The sequence below is a fragment of the Gadus chalcogrammus genome, chromosome 17, assembly GCF_026213295.1.
Source record: "Gadus chalcogrammus isolate NIFS_2021 chromosome 17, NIFS_Gcha_1.0, whole genome shotgun sequence".
NCBI classification, from domain to species: domain Eukaryota; kingdom Metazoa; phylum Chordata; class Actinopteri; order Gadiformes; family Gadidae; genus Gadus; species Gadus chalcogrammus.
The window spans coordinates 7,663,513-7,685,428 of NC_079428.1; the positions used below are offsets into that span (position 1 = coordinate 7,663,513).

At 46.6% G+C, this 21,916-nt stretch overlaps 1 protein-coding gene across 3 annotated transcripts in view; it reads left to right on the top strand.

Annotated features, from left to right (window-relative positions):
* pde5ab (phosphodiesterase 5A, cGMP-specific, b) overlaps positions 1-21,916 on the top strand; it is a 57,874-nt gene that overhangs the window by 21,999 nt on the left and 13,959 nt on the right. For 2 of the 3 annotated variants that reach the window (XM_056576059.1, XM_056576057.1), the window contains exons 4-13: positions 3,373-3,462; positions 5,073-5,144; positions 6,111-6,200; positions 6,546-6,683; positions 11,164-11,231; positions 14,619-14,727; positions 14,904-14,988; positions 16,501-16,676; positions 17,371-17,430; positions 21,394-21,540. In XM_056576059.1, the coding sequence (XP_056432034.1) occupies positions 3,373-3,462; positions 5,073-5,144; positions 6,111-6,200; positions 6,546-6,683; positions 11,164-11,231; positions 14,619-14,727; positions 14,904-14,988; positions 16,501-16,676; positions 17,371-17,430; positions 21,394-21,540 (1,035 nt within the window). The remainder of the gene's footprint in view (positions 1-3,372; positions 3,463-5,072; positions 5,145-6,110; positions 6,201-6,545; positions 6,684-11,163; positions 11,232-14,618; positions 14,728-14,903; positions 14,989-16,500; positions 16,677-17,370; positions 17,431-21,393; positions 21,541-21,916) is intronic. The other variant, XM_056576058.1, reaches the window with a different exon arrangement.

Below are 21,916 nucleotides of genomic sequence, written 5' to 3' on the forward strand. Positions count from 1 at the left end.
CACACACACACACACACACACACAACTTAACAGAGGTTGATGGGAACTTTCTCTGGAGGACATGCAAACGTGTGTGTGTGTGTGTGGTGTGTGTGTGTGCGCGCGTGTTCGTTTTTATGTGTGAGTGTGTGTGTGTGCTCTCATGCAGTGCGCACACTTGAATGGACACAGGAACAGGAACAGTTTGCCCCTTTGCAGGGAACAGAAACAGATGTGCGTGTGTTTGTGTGTGGGTGTGTGTGTTTGTGTTTGGGTTTGTGTGTGGTTGTTTGTGTGTAGTTGTATATAAGAGAGAGAGGGATAGAGAGAGCGACCATAACGTCTCTTTTGTACAGATGTGTGTGTGTGTGTGTGTGTGTGTGTGTGTGTGTGTGTGGTGTGTGTGTGTGTGTGTGTGTGTGTGTGTGTGTGTGTGTGTGTGTGTGTGTGCATGTTTTCAAAAGACCAGTTTTGCACGTCACCCCCCTCAGCACGTCGGGACATTGTCAGTGTGTGTGCATGTGTGTGTGAGTGGGGTGGGTGGGATAAGAGGGACAGACCCTTGATAAGCGTGTTGTATACAGAGCCAGTGGGCAGCGCCCTCCATTAGCCAACCTCGCTGGGAGCAGAGCGGGAGAAGACCTTCCGCCTGACCTTCGACTGACCCAACGTTTACGTGACGAACTGGCCTCAGTGCGTGGTGCGATTCGACCGCTCACAGCTCAGTCCTTTCCAGGCCTCAGTCAGTGCCAAAGCTGTTACTCATTGACTACGCAAAGCGTTTCTCAGCCACGTTCCGCCACGGGGCTAGCCGTAGCCTAGCCGTAGCCTAGTCGCTGTGCTCTGCTGTCATTGATTAGCTTGGTGGTCTTGGGGAACGCCAAACCACCGAGAGTGAGCGCAGCCTTGATTTGATTGGAGGGCTTGGCAGAGTTAGCTATAGCGTCTTCATTATCAAAACCCGCTCCTCGTTCGTTATCGGGAGGGGGCCCGATAGGAGGGTCTGTCAGCTCTTTGCCCAGAGGCTATGTTTACCTGAAGGTCCTGATCATGTGTAGAGAACACCAGCCAGGAAATGTAATAGTGATTCAATCGTCCCGGAGCCAGAACCAGTCAGTTGGAAAAAGCTTGTGTGATTTGTGTATTTGGTTGTTCATGAAGAGGACTCATTAGGTCTGGGGCGCGTACCACTAAGGCACAGTCCAAAAAAAACCCACAGATCAGGTGTTTTTTCTACCCTGTTGATTGACACGTGGCTCTGATGTTATCCAGCTGTGTAGGTAACGCAGGTGTTTTTATGGTGGTGATTTATGGTGGCTTATCCTGTTGAAGAGCTAGAATGGGAGCACAGAGCGATACAGAACGAGATAAACTGTAAAAGGACAGTAGTAGGCTCAACCAATGGTGCTACCTGAGTCTACCTCGCTCACTGTCTACAAGTCCACTCAGACGTGCACGCTTGTCGTGTGTGTGTGTGTGTGTGTGTGTGTGTGTGTGTGTGTGTGTGTGTGTGTGTGTGTGTGTGTGTGTGTGTGTGTGTGTGTGTGTGTGTGTGTGTGTGTGTATATACATGCACGTCTGACGGCGTGTCACATGGCACTGCATCCGTGCACTGTTCCCAGGAAGTCCAGACTGTGTCATTTGGAGTTGGTAGTTGGCTCTCCCTCAAACCGCGGAGCTGCTGTGATTGGATCATTAACTTCCCATTAGTGCGGCCAGGGATGCGTCGGCCCCCGGTGTTTACATTGGTAAGACCCTACTGTGGGTAAAGTGCTTGGCAGCTACCCGGGCCAGACCAATCTGTGGGTATGTTATTCTTATCAATGGCTTCACTGTGTGGGCTCCAGAATTCTATCAATACAGAGAGAAAGTGAGCGAGAAAAGAAGAGAGAGAAGGAAGGAAAGTGAAGAGAAAAAGCCATCACTGCGTGGATAGGGTTCTCTACGTTTGTTTTGATCCCGGTTTCGTCCCACAGACATTTCTTGGGTTTCAAAAGCGAACTGTGAGACGTAAACCGAAAAGTTATTATTTACATATTTTTGCTTCACCTTAATTGAATTAGAAGTGAAGGTCTCAGTGTGCGTCTTGTTTCTGAGCGTGACGAATAGCGAGACGAGTCAGAGAAGGAACCAAGGTGGTCCGCTGGATTCACTGCCAGCCTGGGCTTGGACGAACAGAGGGGTTCAGTCTGGGATCAAGACAGCCTGAAGGGGTGTGTGTGTGTGTGTGTGTGTGTGTGTGTGTGTGTGTGTGTGTGTGTGTGTGTGTGTGTGTGTGTGTGTGTGTGTGTGTGTGTGTGTGTGTGTGTGTGTGTGTGTGTGTGTGTGTGTGTGTGTAGTGTTATTTGTGTAAAATAATAGGTATATTAATATTATATTATTCCGTGTGTGTTTGTATATATATTTATATATATATAAAAAAATCACACACAGTCAGACACACACACATACATTGCTTTCAATCAGTGTGAGGAGCAGAAGTTGGGAAAGGACAGTGAGAGCGAGTAGATGAGCAAGGGGGAGAGAGAGTGGGAGAGACAGGGTGTGAGAGAGAGAGAGAGAGAGAGAGAGAGAGTGAGACTGGGAGAGAGAGAGAGGGTGAGAGAGAGGGTGAGAGCGAGTGGGAGAGAGAGAGGGTGAGAGAGAGTGGGAGAGAGAGTGAGAGTGGGAGAGAGAGGGTGAGAGAGAGTGGGAGAGAGAGGGTGAGTGAGATTGGGAGACAGGCTAAGAGAGAGTAGGAGAGAAGGGGCCACTAGCAGCATCTATCGACCGACCCTCAACTACCACCCCCCCCCTTTGTGCTCGTCGTTGACACCGAATCAAGTGCTCCCTATGTCCTAGGTCGATTCCACACTCCTCCCAAAGCTTTAAATGTCTTTATACTTTATAGTTCTCACAGCTCTGTATTACGCAGAATTGTGCCTTGGTGTTCTAACCGATCCAGTACTGCTCAGTTGTCATTATTCTGACTGTTACAGTTTGTTGGTTTGTTGCGACGCCGTTGTGATGTTGTATTGGGTTTGCCTGTTGTGTTTGCGCGTTGTCTATTGAGTATTCACGACATAAAAGACACAATATCCGTTTTGCAAGTGCTCTAGAGTGAGTGATTAACCACGATAAAAAAGGCACTTAACGGCATACAATATAATTAAAGACAGGGAACAGGCAATTCAATAATAATTGAGAGTATTTCTGTCCTGTCTGACTCCCTGCCAGAAGGATCTGGGTTTGAACCCCAGCGTCCGGTTGGCTCCACCCATACCTGCTGCTTAATGACCTGTCTCACAAACATGTTGGTCGTGTAGCTCGCTGTGGATAGGAGCGTCAGCTTAAATGACCACACACCGTTGTAGGTGTTTGTGTGTGATAAACGTATGTGTGTGTTCCCTGCAGGACCCCAGGTTCAACGCGGAGGTGGACCTGATCACGGGTTACAAGACGCAGACCATCCTCTGTCTGCCAATCAAGAACCACAAGGAGGAGGTACCAAGAGGCCACGCCCACTCATGCACATCACTTTACACACATGCAAAATGTCCCTCCCTACAAAGGTTATGTTTGCGCCAAAGACTTGAGATGTCGTTGGTCACACATCCCCATGTTCGCTTGAACTAATGAAGTATCAATCACCTGATAGGACAAGGCAGCTCCCTCTAATTCCCTCTGCTCTACGTGAAACTAACTCAGACTTTAAGGGGAAGATAAACCAGAGCGTTTTCGATATCATTCTCTGGATGCCGTAGCCAGGGCATTACGTATAGCCAAAGGACCGCAGCCATCCATCGTACTTTAATGTCAATACTTTTCCTAGAATGTGAAGCAAAGGCCTTCTTGAAGCCTATCCTTTATAACAGCACTGCCTGCTGTGGCTGGACCCCTGGGTTGAGCTCCTAAGCCACAGACAGACCTCCTTTTATGGGCACAGAAGTGACAAGGGTCGGCGCTTTACGCAAATACAGCATACGCTTACTTTGCGTACTGCTTATTTCCATATTTTAATTGTAGTTTCGGCTCAATGTATTCGTCACAATGATTCGGTTCGTGTTTCCGCGAGTGCAAAATAATGAAAGTAACCATAGGCTATCGCCGACTTGGTTGACCACTAAACATCATCACACACAAGCCCTGCAGCCAGTAAAGTGATGGCCTATCCGAACGCGGTTGTATGTCTGGATATTAGGCTTGCACCTCACCACAGGAAGCGAAAAGTAGGCTGCAAATATCAGCATCTCCCATGTAGCCGACACGCAAATGTGACCGCCTTTCTTTATTTTGAATGCAAAGCTGAGAAAGACAACAACAGCCTCTTCTTCCCGGTAGCCCTGCTGTTCTCTGGCTGTGAATACTGATCTGTGCAGAGCGTATCACAGATGACACTGGTACATTTGATCATATGTTCGATTAAATCTGTGTTGGGTTTGTATTATCATACAGACTGTGGTATTATCTTTTATAGCTCCTCTCCTCAGTGTGTGAGTGAGAGCGTTGGCCTGACTCATTCCAGTAAGCAGTAATCCCACTGATTCCTTTTCCTTTGTTTATGATGTTTCATTTATTTTTGGTTCCGTTTTAACTTGCTGAAAACCGCGTGGCTCCATGTTTAAATCGTCAAACCTAGACTTTGTAGGAACAAAACGCATTTCCGTTGGCCCAACAAATGCACAATAACTCTCATTTAACCCTAACTCACTGAGAACCCTTATGTAATCGGCCCACAATGATTCCTATCAATACATATTTCTCTTATAAAGAAATCAGAAATCTGATTAGGCTGATCACGCATTAAAAAGATCGTGGCATCCCTAGTTTTATCAATCCATTATTCTATCATTCTATTAATCACAGAGCTATAAAGAAAACCCTTTAAAAGATGTACTGAAATGGAAGATTTTATTAGATAATAAAACCATGTTGACACATAATAATTTGTAGGTAACTTCTAAAACTAACACTAGTTCACAGGGATGAAAACGTATAGACTCCATAGCATGTCATGGCCGTGCCCGGGCTATAGAATGGGTAAGTAGGTCTTATTAATCAGGGCACTCGGCGGTGTTTAATATTTCATCATAATGGTGTTCCTGCCGGTCTAGGTGGTGGGGGTGGCGCAGGCCATCAATAAGAAATGTGGGGAGGACAAAGTTTTCACTGAGCAAGACGAAAAGGTAGGTGGTGCTGGTCGATTCTGGGTTACTGTGTGTGTGTGAGTGTGTTTGTGTGATTAAACCTGGTTTGGCCTGTATGAGTTTGGTGTTTTGTGTGTGTGTGTGTGTGTGTGTGTGTGTGTGTGTGTGTGTGTGTGTGTGTGTGTGTGTGTGTGTGTGTGTGTGTGTGTGTGTGTGTGTGTGTGTGTGTGTGTGTGTGTGTGTGTGTGTGTGTGTATTGTGGTCTGTTCATCCGTCCATCCATCCTGTGTTAGTCCATCAGTAATAAAGCGTTGTTATGTGATGATGACAGTGGTGATGGTGGCGATGATGATGATGATGATGAAGATGATAAGGATGATGATGATGGTGGTGGCGATAATGATAATGATAATAATAATAATAATAAATCCTATTTTTGAATAGGGACTGTGCACATTAATGAACATTGATGTTTAAACATCTTTGTAAACATGCCGGATTATAACAGAGCTCCTAATTTGCATCCGTAGTCCCTAATAAAATAAATATAAAAAGTACAAACAGAAGAGACGGCAAATAAATAGATAAAATACAAATAGAAGAGACAGCAAACAAATCGATAAAATACAAAGTAGAGAACACACACAGCACAATACATTACACAATCATGAAGATACCAGATGGAGACAGGATATGACAATGCATTAAAAGATGATGATGATGAAGATGATAAGGATGATGATGATGGTGGTGGCGATAATGATGATGAAGATGATAAGGATGATGATGATGGTGGTGATGATGATGAGGAGGATGGTGGTGATGATGAAGATGATGAGGTGGATGGTGGTGGTAATGATGATGATGATGTCGATGGTGGTGGTGGTGGTGATGATGAAGATGATGAGGAGGATGGTGGTGATAATGATGATGAGGATAGCAAAGGTTGGTCTGAGGACGTCTATGATGACGATGTGAAGGTTTGTGATGCCATGTGGTCTCCAGGACTTCTCCTCCTACCTGGCGTTCTCTGGCATCGTGCTGCACAACGCTCAGCTCTACGAGACGTCCCAGCTCGAGAACAGACGGAACCAGGTGATCACATCCCGCCGGCTACACCGAAGAAACGCAGGATCTTTAGGCTCAAACACCGTCTGCATTGTGTATTCATCTGTGTGTGTTTAACGTGTTATTGATTATAGGTGTTTGTGTGTGTGTGTGTTTGTGTGTGTGTGCACTGGTGGGTGGGTGTGTGTGTGTGCTTGCGCTGGTGGGTTGGGGTGTGTGTGTTTGTGGGTGTGTGTGCATGTGCTGGTGGGGAGAGGTTTGTGTGTGTGTGCATGCACTGGTGGGGGTGTGTGTGCGTGTTTGTGCACTGGTGTGTGTGTGTGTGTGTGTGTGTGTTTGTGCACTGGTGTGTGTGTGTGTGTGTGTCTCCAGGTGCTGCTGGACCTTGCCAGTCTGATCTTCGAGGAGCAGCAGTCCCTGGAGGTGCTGCTGAGGAAGATCGCCGGCACCATCCTCTCCTTCATGCAGGCCCAGGCATGCACCGTGTTCATCGCTGACCAGGACTCCATGGTACACACACACACGCACAGGCACACACACACACACACACACACACACACACACACACACACACACACACACACACACACACACACACACACACACACACACACACACACACACACACACACACACACACACACCCCACAAAGTACAACATCCAATCCGAGCATCGGGCTGTTTTTCAGAGAAAGAAAAGCAATGAGCCAAGCTGTTCACACGGTCTGACCTGAATGCAGCGAGAGACATCGGCTGATTCAGGAGCTGTTTGAGAGATGGGGCCGTGATGTGTGCAATCCACCTGCTGTCAGTGCGCCCTCGCCTCGGCTTCTAACACAGCAGCGCATCACCAAAATGTCACTTCGTTCTTGCAAACTGACTCAGTGTGTGTGTGTTAGTGAGTCTATATATGTGTGTGTGTTTGTGAGTGTGTGTGTGTGTGTGTGTGTGTGTGTGTGTGTGTGTGTGTGTGTGTGTGTGTGTGTGTGTGTGTTTGTGAGTGTGTGTGTGTGTGTGTGTGTGTGTGTGAGTGTGTGTGTGTGTGTGTGTGTGTGTGTGTGTGTGTGTGTGTGTGTGTGTGTGTGTGTGTGTGTGTGTGTGTGTGTGTGTGTGTGTGTGTGTGTGTGTGTGTGTGTGTGTGTGTGTGTGTGTGTGTGCCTGTGGGGTTTCTTTGTACAATCACACTTCGGTCGGCCACATTCCCCAATCGCCTAAAATCCAAAGGTGTAGACGGAGCAAACTCCATATTCAGTGAATGCATTTGAACACAACTGTTGACACAGTTGAGAGCAACATGGTCATAAACACAGAGGGCTTGGTACTGTGTGTTCTGAGACCATAATGAGGCTTACACTCCACGAGTGTGGAGTGTAAGCCGGAAACAAAGGAGAATGATTCGTGTTTGTTCCTATGTGGGTTTCATTACCCTCGCTTGAGTCGCTTTAGGCAAAACAAAACAAAAAGTCTGTACCGACGGTCGAGTTGTGACCCGACTGCCAGTTACTGTTAATATTTTGACGAACGGTTGCTGAAAAAAAATCCACTGTATACCTTCCTGTCCATTGCTGTTTAATATTTGGGCTGTGTGGGGAAGGAAGCCTTTGTAATGGATACACTTTGTGTATTATTGTTTGGTTATCTTTCGGGATTTAATTTCATATTCATACAATTTGGGAACCACGTAACCACACACAACTACTTACAGTACCTCTACTGGGTGTGTGAAAATCATATTCTGAAGATGAATCTGTTACGTAATGAGCAATACCGAACTACAGTGGACTGTGTTGTAAATGTGTGTGTGTTTGTTGTTGTTATTAGATGGACCTAATGGTTACTCTCTCTCTCTCTCTCTCTCTCTCTCTCTCTCTCTCTCTCTCTCTCTCTCTCTCTCTCTCTCTCTCTCTCTCTCTCTCTACTCTCTCTCTCATCCTCTCTCTCTCTCTCTCTCTCTCTCTCTCTCTCTCTCTCTCTCTCTCTCTCTCTCTCTCTCTCTCTCTCTCTCTCTCTCTCTCTCTCTCTCTCTCTCTCTCTCAGCTAAACATTAGGGTCTCATTTATTAGTCCCGTCTGCGTTGACAGCCCCCCTTATACACACTGTATGGAGACCTGACAGTGCACTCTCACAATCATGCATTTCTCCCCCCCCCCCCCCCCCCCCCCCCCCCCCGACACAACTGTCTGCCAACAGGAAGAAGCTTTCCTCCCGGCAGGAAGTTCCGTAAATGACTAACCGGAGCGGGAATCTGGTTCGCCGTTTCATTATTTTCTTTTTTTACAGATCTCTGTGTTCAATCCCTGTAATGTATACTTTGTCTCAGAAAGGGGTTTGGTGCGTTTATACTTGTGTGTAGATTAGTAATCTGGGCCTTCCTGTGCTAGCCTGTTTTGCAGCTTGTACGTGTCTGTGTCTGCCTCTTTGATATCTGTGTCTTTGCGGTGTTTTTGCGTGTATGTGTGTGTGTGTGTGTATGTGATATCTGATAGGGATTGACATTTGGCTGAACGCTTAAAAATCCACACTAATCCCTTTATACGTCAGCATGTGGGGGTGTGTGTGTGTGTGTGTGTGAGAGTTAATGTGTGTGCGTGGGTGTGTTTGCCTGCACCTGCATGTGATCTATTAATGTAAGGTCAAGCACAGTCAGTCCAATTCCTTTCTGTATCTCCACCGTTTTGTTTTTATTTTTTTATTTTGTCTCTCTCTCACTATGTTTCTGATTCCTTATGTCTCCCTTACCTGTGTTCCTCTCTCTTTCCCTATATGTTTATATGTCTCTATTTCTTTATGTTTCCCTATGTTTCTCCTGGGGGGGACGACGGAGGGTTGTCATAACTCCGTCCTCCGTGTCCCCCCCCCCCCTGTGAAGAAAACACTTGAGCTGACCCTCCGGCCCTCGTCCCCGGACGGGGAACATAAACTTTCCCTCCGTCTCCACGTGCACACCGATATAAATGTCACAACATCGGCGGCGGTCTCCTTCTTCTTTGTGTACACACTGCCTTTATGACCGCTCTTGGTGCAGGTATGTTGAAAAAAGGGTGGTCATGGTGATGCCTACCCCACAAAGCAACAGGGTTCGTGCACGCCGTCCGTGTGTGGCGGTTATTCGCTAAAAAACGACAGAGGTTGGATGAAAATGTCGGGGATCTCTTTTTATGGCGGCGACTCTGGGCCGAGCCACGCCGCCAGCGAGCGTAAACATCCCCTTCTCCACCTATTAAAGTCGGCTGGGAATAAAGAAGATGGATTCGACTGTTATCGGGGGGGGGCCTGGGTGGGGGGGGGCGAGAGGGAGGGAGAGGGAGAGAGAGAGAGAGAGAGGAGGAGAGAGAGGAGAGAGGAGAGAGAGAGAGAGGAGAGAGAGAGAGAGAGAGATGATGAGAGGAGAGAGAGAGAGAGAGAGAGAGAGAGAGAGAGAGAGAGAGAGAGAGAGAGAGAGAGAGGAGAGAGAGAGAGAGAGAGAGAGAGAGAGAGAGAGAGAGAGAGAGAGAGAGAGAGAGAGAGAGAGAGAGAGAGAGAGGAGAAAACACGACCATATAAGGTCTTAAGGAATGTGGGGATAAATGTTCCCTTCTGTCCGGGATTAATTGGTGATATATCAAGTGAATGGGGGTCGCGTCTCACAGTTTCGCTGGGGGTGTTTTTTTTTCTCCTTTTGCGTGTAGAAGGAGTAACGGCCTCCTAATAAAATACGCCAAAAAGCTTCAGTACAGTTCGTTTTTGACGATCGAACAAAGCAGATGTTTTATGTCGTTTATTAAGAGCCAGTGAACCCAAAACCGTTATTTTGGGGTTTTAAACGTGTTTGTTTGTCTTAAATGATCATCAACATATTGATCTATTTCATTGTTATCCACTCTTACCCTAAGTTAGAAAAGAAAGAGCCATTCTCCCCAAAACAGTGTGAGCGCTCCTCTCTGCTGGGGAGGGGGCGAGGCGGCGTTCTTTTGGTGGCGTCTGAGTGCCTTTTCCGAGGCCCCCAGACGCCACCACCAAGGGAGTCATGTGGACACGTGAGGCTCCGCCTGGGCAGCAGTTGATTGAGGCGTCCGAGAAGGTTTAGCTTTTTTCAAAACACTTTTGGTTCAACGCTACGGTGTGTGTGTAGATGGTGAGGCTCCTTCTGGGCAGCGATTCAATTCATGCCCACGTCCAAGTGAGGGTTAGGCTTCCCGGACACCTGTGTGGCGCATTTCATACACAACATCGCTCATTATGACGCTCCTGCACAACGACGGTACCAACATATGCGGTAACCATGGGGACAACACGCACCCCTCTTACCTCAAACCCAATTTTTTTTTATCTATATATTTTTTAAACTCATACATTTGAGTTCGCCCCGGGGCTTGACGGACATAAGGGAAACATTGCCTTTTTTGTCTATTTGTTGTGGATTGGGTAGAAACTAGAAAGACTTGGAATTTTAACTGCAAGGGGTCTAGAAAAATGTACGCCTCAAAATGGACACGTCATTCAGACACACACAAACACAGAGACACACATACACTCACATAAGCAAACATGCACCCAAACACACATGTCTTAGCCCTTCCTGAGGTTATGAAATGGAGCTGGGGTCTGTTTGTGTGTTTTGTCACCTGAGCCCAGGGCCGACGGACTGCGGGGGAAAGTGAGGCAGTCCCTTTTTTTTTTTTTATCTGAATTATCCACCAGCCCATAGTGTTAGGAGTCGCACACGGCCACGTATCCTACCTCCACCCCCCGTCAACAATTGTGCTCTACCCCCCCCCCCTCAACAATTCAGCACAGGGGGCTAGTAGGGGGAATTCGGGGGGGGGGGGGGGGGAGCCCATCAGTACCTCTTGTATACAGGGCACAGGATTTGGTTCAACGGCCCTGCCTGAGCCTAACTGCATTTTGGTCAACCCGAGTGACGCCTGCTGTTCAAGCATCAAAGTTCAGTTGAATAATCTCTCTCTCGCTCTCACTCCCCCCCCCCCCCCCCCCCCCCCCCCATATACAGAACACCTTCTCCAGTGTCTTCCACATGGAATACGAGGAGCTCAGCGATGGTCTGGACGCCCAAAAAAGGTACAAAAGTCTAAATTCATTGAAGTCTCCTGAAGTTTTGCTCGTCCTCTTTGCTAATTGTTTCCACTTGTTGTCTTCCTTGGATAAAGAAACAACCATCCCTTCCACACACACACACTCTAGGGGTGTGTGTGTGTTTGTGTGTGTACAAAGTGTTGTCAGTGTGTAAATGTCCGACCAAATCCTCCCTCTTAGTGTGCTCTGTGTCTTCCTCTCGTTCACTCAGTTTTTATTTCTCTCTCTCGCACTCTCTATCGACTTCTATTCCTGTTTTTATATCTCTGCCAAACACACAAAACAAGACAAAACAAAACCATATGAAGAGCGTGCATAAACCCTAGGGCCCTTGGATGACATGCCTGTGATGAGTATCTATGCAGGAACGTCATAACAGAGATCCCTGGAAAGAGATTTTAGACGTTGAAGTCAGTATGACTCGCTGTCGTCTATTTGCCAATAAAGCATTTTGGAGTTTTTCTTTTAAGGGGGAAAAAGGGAGATATACACCAGGGCAAAATAAAAATAACTCAGTGCGGCATTAGAAACTCAAGGCTTATGGGATGTTCTCTCTCTCTCTCTCTCTCTGTCTCTCTGTCTCTCTCTCTCTCTCTCTCTCTCGCTCAACTGCCAATATCCATGGGGTTGGGGTCCGTGCCCTCCCTCCATCTCTATCCCTAGAATCACTTCTTTGCTCTGGGATGCACTGAGAACCCGACCACTTCTCAATCACAAGCCATTGAGCCCCCATCATGTTGCGTTTCTAAGGGTGGGGAGTGGGGGGCTCTTTGAAGACTTGTTAAAGGGGTGCCCCCCCCCCCCCCCCCCCCCCCCCCACGCAGAGACGGAGGAACTGCCATCCCATCGCAGCTGTTTCGGAGCGGACGTATGGTTTTATCGCGTTCGACAGATTCTATTAGTTAAAAATGTCGGGGAACTGAATGAGTTTGGCCTGGGGGGGGGGGATCTGTGAACAGATGTGCTCCAGAAGTTTCCTGAAGACAACGCACATGTGTGAAGTGTATGGAAGCGCGCTGCGAGAGCGAGCGGTTCACGGTTGTGTGCGATCGTCGGCGGGGTCGAGTTATGTTTGACGTTAGCCCGTTAAATGGGTCAGCTTACAGACGAAGATGCCGTGCCTCGTTAGACACGGAGTCGAGCTCGGCGTCTGTCCTCGTGTCATGACCGGGATCTAACCCTTATCTCACTGTTCCTCTGTGGATGTGGAGGCTTGGGACGGCATCAAACCAGATGTGAGACGAGAAGGCGAGAGTAGGACGGATGCAACGTGAGGGAAATGATTAAGTGGAAACAGCCCTAGCCGATTGGCGTACCGCTAGTTGGATGAAGCGACCCAACCTTGTCATCGCCTCCCCTGTCTTTGACTGTTTGGTCCGATGCTAACGTGTAGATGGTGGTTGGTGGAGAAGGGGTTGAATACACCGTTTTTCTTTTGTTTGATCCAATTTAAAAAAAAAAAAAGCAGGATTTAGCAAAAACTGACATTTTCAGTTGGATCATTTTGTGTTTTTCATGTCTTTATGTATTTGTGTACTGAGGGTGGGTGTGGGGTCGATCGGCATAGACAAGAGCATCATTTTCAAAAACATGACACACATCATAATGGACAGACCGAGAAGAAATGTAAACAAAAGATGGAGACATTATATAAACTGCCTTGCGGCAACAAAGAGAGGGAGATAGAGAGAGAGAGATTTGATATGCAAGTCTGATGGTGTGGTTTCTTTATTTATATTGGGCAAGAATATTTCCGAGAGGCTGAGAGGGAAGCCGAAATAATCAGCCCGCAATCAGGAAGTCAACCAAATCAGATGTGTATTTAATCCCCTAATGTTTATGCCTGATAATGTTCCGAAAAGCAAGGCAGTTTCTGTGTCACACAATACCAGCTGGGACTGGGGAGCACTAGTCAAACAGACTCAAGCAGCACCACGGAAGAGGGTTTCAGTGATAGCTTGGCAAACCGCTGGATGCTTTTATAGGGACATGAAACCCGGGCCCTGTGTGTGGAACAGGAAGCTAGCTAGCTCTGACTTTTTTCTCAGCTTGTTGGCTGATTTAGTGGACTGGAAATGTTAAAAGTCATAAGTCAAACAATCCTCTTGGTGGATGGAAATCCTACTTGAGTTTCTCTGAATGCACCCCACAAACTGTCTTGGCAGTATCTTTTAGCATTAGCATTCAGGGGTCTTAATTGCACATTGATACAATGTTGTATGTAATTGTTCGGATATGTGCTGGCATAATATTCAGAATGAACCGATTTGTGAGCCACGCGATCTGAGGTATATATCTTAGGGCTAGGGTTAGGAAAGAAAAAGTAACATGTTATAACAAGCCCAAAGCCAGGAAACAAACCCAACCCAAATACGGGAGCATACTTCACCTGGACTTCAACACACACACACACACACACACACACACACACACACACACACACACACACACACACACACACACACACACACACACACACACACACACACACACACATTCGCACAAAACCGGCACATAACCCACAATACAGTTCAGTCACAACGAGTCAACCCTGCCAACATCCACTGGCATTAGATGTGCACCTCACTTAATGTTTATATATATCCATTTCCATCATTTATAAAACCATACATGGCTAACCACAGTCAGACTTGGACTCATGTGAGGCACCGAGATGTTCTCATTAGGTGCTGAGGGATTTGACCGATTGTGTTTGTTCAAGGGTTCATGCTCATACTGCTAAGTGCTGTGAAGACCTTAGGACAAATCGGATGCTCTTTAACACAGATGTTTGGCCATGCAGACAGCAGGCCGTAGTTGGCGGGGATGCCATCCCTGTGCTAGCATCAAGATAGACTGATAGTTTAGGATCACAGAGCAGATGTGTGGCTGTACAAAGAGCAGGCGGTAGTTATTGCGCTAGGCTATGCAGCAATCGGGGGAATTGAGGTCACACCTTGCAGACTTGGGGTCACAATCACATCTGCGTTGCTGGAATTTAAAAAAAGAAGTTTCCCTGACTTCTTAATATAAAATGACCAAACCTAGATCCTTCACAGTCCATGTGGGGCTGGAGTAGGTCAGGGGTGGCTCAGGAGGTAGAGCGGTTTGACTTGTAAATCGGAAGGTTGCCAGTTCGATTCCCCGGCTCCTCCTAGCTGAGTATCGAGGTGTGCCTGAGTAAGACGCCTCACCCTGACTGCTCCTGAGGAGCTCGCTGTCGCCCTGCGTGGTCGACTCCGCCATCGGTGTGTGAATGTGTGTATGAACGGCTGTACGTCGCTTTGGATGAAAGCGTCTGCAAAATCGCCTGAATGTAAACGTCCATCAAAGGCAACCCCCAATGCTTGACCGAAATCCTTTCTCCCACAGAGAGTGTGACGTCAGCCAGATCAACTACATGTACGCCCAGTACGTGCAGAACACCACGATGCCCCTAAACATCACAGACGTCACTAAGGACCTGCGCTTTCCCTGGACGGTCAGTCCCATGCTCCTCACTCCTCTGGCCTCGGTCCCACATTGTAGTTGGTATTGCATTCTCTTCTTTCTTATCGTTGCACATGTCATTGAGGATGGCTGTTCTGAATTTTTTTGTCGAATGGACAATGTTTCGGGTGTTAATACATTTAATGATCTAAAATCGATGTGTTTCAGAGTGACAAGCCCGACCAGCCCAGTAACCACATCAAGAGCTTGCTGTGCACGCCCATCGGAAACGGCAAGAAGGACAAGGTCATAGGTAGGCGTCTGTTGTCGGTTTCTCCCTTTCCCTGTATCCCCCTTTCCGTCCGTCCCTTTCTCTCTCCGTCTCCCCCTCCCCTCTCTCTCTTTGTGTCTCCTCTCGGCGGGCCGCTCCGAGTGTCAGGAAGAGGGGGTTGTAAAGCCCACCTTGACCCATATCCTCCTCGTCTGTTGGTGACAGCAGCTTGAGAGCCGGCTAGTTATGCTCAGGGGAGAACCAACGATCTAAGCACCGTCTGCCTCCCACCATTTTGTGAATCTGTGTGAATGATCTTTTCTGGGTTTTTCCGTACTTTCTGATCTTTCCGGTTCAAAGGGAACTGTTTTTGAGATTGGTCCGGTACACTGCATCTGTCATCTCCCAAATGTAATGTAATCCTTAGGGGCAATTGCACCAAAAGGAACAAGGAAAGTTTGTATTTTTATAAAAAACACTAACTTTTTCCTTCACTGACACGTAGGAAAAGGAAAACAAACGTCTTCCTTCACTGACATGTATAACAAAATGTACATGGATGAAATTATCTGCAAAATAAGTATCCCTAGAACACACACCAGGCTAAAAAGGCTAGAATCACCACCCGCACACACACACACACACACACACGCACACACACACGCTCACACGTGCTCGCACACGCAGATGCACACGCACACAAACATACATACACACACAGAGAGACACGCACACAGACGTCTGCCCTTGCCACCGACTCATTCCCAGTGATTAGCATTAGCATAATTAGCCTCAGAGTGCTGATCAAACGAGGCGAGGGCCTCTCTGCGTCTCGTCCACGCCGCCCAGGGTTCCCTGGGGAGGGGGGCCACATCACAACAGGAAGTGATTAGAATTAGCATTTCACTTCATTTATTGTTAATGACTCACTTCGTTATAGGTGACAAAAAAATATTTGAATGAAAAAACCTGTTTTGTTACCCTAAAATCGTTTTCAATGATAGATTCAGCCCTCAAGCCAGATCTCTCTCTAGACATCTACATGCACGCCTGACGATAAGGATGCATATTATAGATGCCGTCCGGGGTTAGCAAGAAGTAGCAATACGACCCACAGCAGGCTGCGGTGTGAATACCAAGTAGTTATCAGAGGGGGAAGAGATAAGCCATGTACCACATGCTACAGCTGTGGACGACCCGAACGTTTCCCAGTTCTGTCCGAAAATATCAGTTGATTTGAATTGAAGGACGATATTCCTTTCTCTTGCAACATCAACAATTTATTTTTTGTTGTGTTGTGTTATCAAACACTGTGTGTAACCCTGTGTGGGTGTGTTCTTTTGTTTGTCTGTGTGTCTGTGTGTGTGTGTGTGTGCGTTTGTGTGTTTCCATGTGTGCATTCACCTGTGTGTTTCTATGTGTGCATTCATCTGTGTGTGTGTGTGTGTATCAATGTTTACATTTGTGTGTGTGTGTGTGTGTGTGTGCGTGTGCGTGTGTTTCTATGTGTGCATTCATTTGTGTGTGTGTGTGTGCGTACGTGGACTCGGGTAGGCGTGTGCCAGCTGGTGAACAAGATGGACGAGGCGACGGGCGGCGTGAAGGCGTTCAACCGCAACGACGAGCAGTTCCTGGAGGCCTTCGCCATCTTCTGCGGCCTGGGCATCCAGAACACCCAGATGTACGAGAGCGTGGAGCGGGCCATGGCCAAGCAGGAGGTCACCCTGGAGGTGGGGGCGCGCACGCACGCACGCATGACGCACGCGCACACACTGGGCCAGGTGCATGCACGTTATGCAGGCTCAGATACACACTCATGGCGTACACACAGACAACGCACGCAAAAACTCACACTTGGCCAGGCGTTGCACACATGTAAGCCACCGTGCACGCGCACACACGCACACGCACACACACACACACACACACACACACACACACACACACACACACACACACACACACACACACACATGCACGCACACACTATACCAGGCTTACACACTAGCCCGCCCACAAAGTCCATCAGGGAAAGACTCTCTTCCTCTGTGTTGTTAAGAGTCTCAGTGGTCAGCAGGGGGTCTTGAAGGGAGGTCCGTGTAGACATGCTCGTTCTCTGTCTCTCTCTCGCTCTCACCAAACTATACTTAAATCATTCTGTCCATTACAAACCATCAGCCAATCAATTTCACTGATGAGGTTATCAGAAAAGGAGTGTAAGTTTGTGTGTGTGCGGGTGCGTGTGTGTGTGCGCGTGTGTGTGCTTGGTGACATCACAGTTTGCTGGATCAAAATCCGGCTTTGTTTAGTTTATTTACTTTTGAGCAAACATCTTTGGTTACCAGACGGAGTGATGTAAATGTGTGTGTGTGTGTGTGTGTGTGTGTGTGTGTGTGTGCGTGTGCGTGTGCGTGTGTATTCCAGGTCCTATCATACCACGCTTCAGCCGCAGAGGAAGAAACTCGGCTTCTCCAGGTAACAGCGGTAATTAACCTTTTATTTAACTAACACACACACACACAAACATACACACACACACACGCACCATACAAAGAAAAAAAAAGAAAAAAACGTTTCTGGACTAAATGAGATGTATATATTATATATATTTAGCATTTTTGATATTCAATTATTACAGAATATTCATAAAGTCTTCACTCTAATAACACCAATGTGCAGCCACGATATCTTAACCACCCTCATCGTATAGTGTTATACACTGCTATGCAATTCTTTCCAGAACACATCTCTAAATGAGCGGGGACATAATGCACTCATCTGTACTCAACATCCAGCAAGCTGACAGTCAACCATGAGCTCATTCAATGCACTAGCTTAAATACACACAGGTACCTCCACATATGAACAGAGAGACACACACACACACACACACACACACACACACACACACACACACACACACACACACACACACACACACACACACACACACACACACACACACACACACACACACACACACACACACACACACACACACAGATGTCCTGCCTGAGGGTCAATGAGTGTGTGAGTGTTTGAAGAAGAGACTGGAGATTATGTAAGTTGACACCCAGCGCTGAATCAGCACAAAAAAAAACCTGTTTAGCCATTCTCTATGATCTACACACACACACACACACACACACACACACACACACACACACACACACACACACACACACACACACACACACACACACACACACACACACACACACACACACACACACACACACACACACACACACACACACACACACACAGAGAGAGAGACTTACTTACAGACACATGCTTGCTGTGTGTTAAGTAAAGCCAAAGAGCCAGCCATTCTATATAATCAACATCTCCTGCTCTCTATCTCTCTCTCTCCTTTGCTGTCTCTCGCTCTCTCTCTCGCTCTCTCTCACCCTCAATTTCTATCTGATTGCCCCTCTCCTCTCCCTGTCTCTAACGCTCTCCCTTTCATTGTCCCTGAGTGAAATGCCTTTTTTTGGCTCCTGCTTCAACAGAGTCTCTATAATTGGGAGGTTCTGACAGCACTTCACTGTGATTTGTTTTTTATATCTGAGCACAGCATTTGAAGGCAGAATCCAACGCCAAAGAGAGAAAAAGGGATCGGCACGGTGACCTAATAACTGTTCGCTTTAATTATTCATTTTTCTTATATATTTAACTACTTCATATTTGTTACCATGGCAACCCGTCTCCATTTCAGTCGACCTAATTACACCTTTTGCTCCTTTCTTACACTTTGAAGAGCGAGAAGATTATCTAATGCTCAATACACAGGGGGGAGGAGAACTATGTCAAATGACAACACTGTCTCCTTTTCTTAAAATATGTCTTGTTTGTTTTGACAAAAAAAACGTCAAATTTTAAAATGACAGAAAAACCCTTGATGAGCATGCTGTGGCTCACTTTTACTGTCATGAATGTACTATCACACATTATAAATTACCGTACATACTAAACACATGACCATCTAAACAATATACCCAGTTCACAGTGTTCATGTTGCTTACATTGTGTTGGCTTACTAAACTGGATTTGATGTGATATTCACATGAATTAATCAATTCTCATTGCCACGCATAACATGCAAGTCTGTGTCGGTGAACTCATGCGCGCTGACCGAGTTAGAGAGTGTGGTTTGTGTGCCAGACGGAGGGGAGATGGCCCACATCTCCCCGCTGTCGGGCACATGACCCTGGCCGAGGGCTCTTGAATGAGCCCCTCATTACGGGCTCATCATTAGACAGTGCGTGTGTGTGCGTGTTCATTATCATTGTGCGTCCAGAAGGGGAGCTCGCTGGGTTAGCGTCTGCCTAGACGACTGTGGCTGTGGTGTCAAGTGGCCACTGGCCCCAGCCGCCTTTTTTCTTGGCTCAAGATAGGCCTCTGATCTTTGTAAGCCCCAAACAAATAATCACATTGTCTTGGGCCTATGCCGATTTGGGGGGCCTATCATGAGCCAGTATTAAAAAAATAAATAATAATGACTGCATCTCATGATACGCCCCCTGATGGTCGAAGGCCCTGGGGCTTCAGCCCAGGTAAGCGTGGGCATTAAGGCGGCCTCGCTGGAAATAATGCAGAACTGGAACTGGAACTTGTTTTGATAAAGCGACCATTCGGTTGAACCCTTTGGAAATGCTTTGAGAGTAATTTAAGGTGTATTCCCCTGACATGAGCTGGAGCTAGGCTACTGGAACTTCAGTTGGCTAAGGTCAATGGAAGCGGCTAACCAAAAGCTAATGCTAACCCAGCCATCCCCCCTTCTGGATGCACAGTGATCAATTTGGGTAAGACCGGCAAAGGCCAATTTGCAGGTACCTCAGTGATTTCCCTAATATGTCTATCCTTAGAGTCCCTAGACTATTGTTATTGATATAGTATGGGGATATTTTTTAGCATTTTTAGGTTATTATTATCATTATTATTGATGTTATTATTAGTAGTAGTTGTAGAACTAATACTATTTACTTATTCATTCATAAATAAAGGCTTTTATCATTATTTTACATTGTTAATCTAATTCTTATTATTCCAATTAAATTACCAATTATAATATTGCATTTTCCTTGGTTGGAAACAAACATTGTACCCGTAAGTCAGGATACTGAAAAGGAAATGGTGTACAGCCAGTGTAACTAGGGCGTGCCATACTTCTGATTACATTTGCCCCCAGAATTGATGGGAGCTTAAGGTAAATCCTATCACTGAATTACAATATCCCTCAGCCAATATTTCTCCCTTACTCTCGTTATCGCTCACTTAACCTCTCTCACTGGCTTTTACTGGCTTTCTCTCCCTCTCTCACACTCTCCCCAGTTCACTCATACTCTCTCTATCTGTGTCTTGCCCTATGCATATCTCTCTGTCTCCACTCTCTCTCCGCCTCGTTTTCTCTATTTCCTTCCCTTCTCTGTCTCTGTCTCTGTCTCTGTCTCTGTCTCTGTGTGTGTGTGTGTGTATTGAACAGTCTGAGTCTGGACTCAGTGATGGAGGATAAATAGATAACGGCCACAGGGTCAGCGCAGTGACAGAGTGTGTGTGTGTGTGTCTTGCTATGCATGGATTCACACATGCTTACAGTACTGTCTGTGTGTAAGCTATGCATAGGTATACGTAAGTACTCACATTTGTGTGTGTGTGTGTGTGTGTGTGTGTGTGTGTGTGTGTGTGTGTGTGTGTGTGTGTGTGTGTGTGTGTGTGTGTGTGTGTGTGTGTGTGTGTGTGTGTGTGTGTGTGTGTGTGTGTGTGTGTGTGTGCGTAATGACAACATTAAAGAAACTGGAATGTAAAACAGGCCAGACACAGACCAGGGACAGCAGAGCCAGAGTCACACATCTATAAAGAATTGTATAACAAAAAGATACACAAAAACCCATTTCAATCGCACACGGACGGTACAAATTCACAGTAAGATGTCAACAGTCAGAGGAGAGGAAACAGACTCTACCGGGAGAAAATAAGTTCTCCCTCGCCATACGTTTGTTAGTCTGCTCTGTGCTCTGCCTTCTCTGCCTGCTCCAGGCCCGGCTAGCCGAGTGTGGATCAGTAGGTGCTGATCATTACTGTGCTCTGTTGATGCCTGCTAGGAGGATCTCTGCTCGCTGGCACAGGATCTCTGATTGCATGAAGGGGAAGTCGTATATTTTATGATGCTCTCCACTGACCATATAAATATTTAAATGCTTTAATCGGCGTGTGTGTGCGTTTGTTTGTGTCTGTTTGTGTGTATTTGTGTGTGTGTCTTTCTGTCAGTGTATTCGTGTGTGAGTGTGTTCGTGTGTGTGTTTATATTGATGTGCGTGTTTATTTTTCTGTTTACGTGTGTGTGTGTGTGTGTGTGTGTGTGTGTGTGTGTGTGTGTGTGTGTGTGTGTGTGTGTGTGTGTGTGTGTGTGTGTGTGTGTGTGTGTGTGTGTGTGTGTGTGTGTAGGCCGCGACGGTGCCCTCAGCCCAGACCCTGCATATTATGGACTTCAGCTTCAGCGACTTTGAGCTGTCCGACATGGAGACGACCCTGGCGACAATCCGCATGTTCATAGACCTCAACCTGGTGCACAACTACCAGATGAAGTACACGGTGAGAGAGACACCCACACACGCTGGGAGATAGAGGGAGAAAGTAACGTGCAAATACAACAGCATTCATCATACAAACATTATAAAAACCAACAAACAACACGCACATGCAAATAGCGCAATAATGCTTCATAGTTAGCATGCTGTGTTTATTATCTTAATAATTGTATATGTATATATTTTTCATATGTCTGTTGTACTCTTGTACACTACACTGGATTTGATGTGATATTCACATGAATTAATCGAATGGGGCTGGTTCCCTCTAAATATCAACATCCAAACGAGAACTTTTAAATTCTGTAGCCAGAGTGTGCTTTGGTTTCTATGCAGTAGTCATAGAAACCAAAGGTTGGATCGAAATAAACATATCTAAA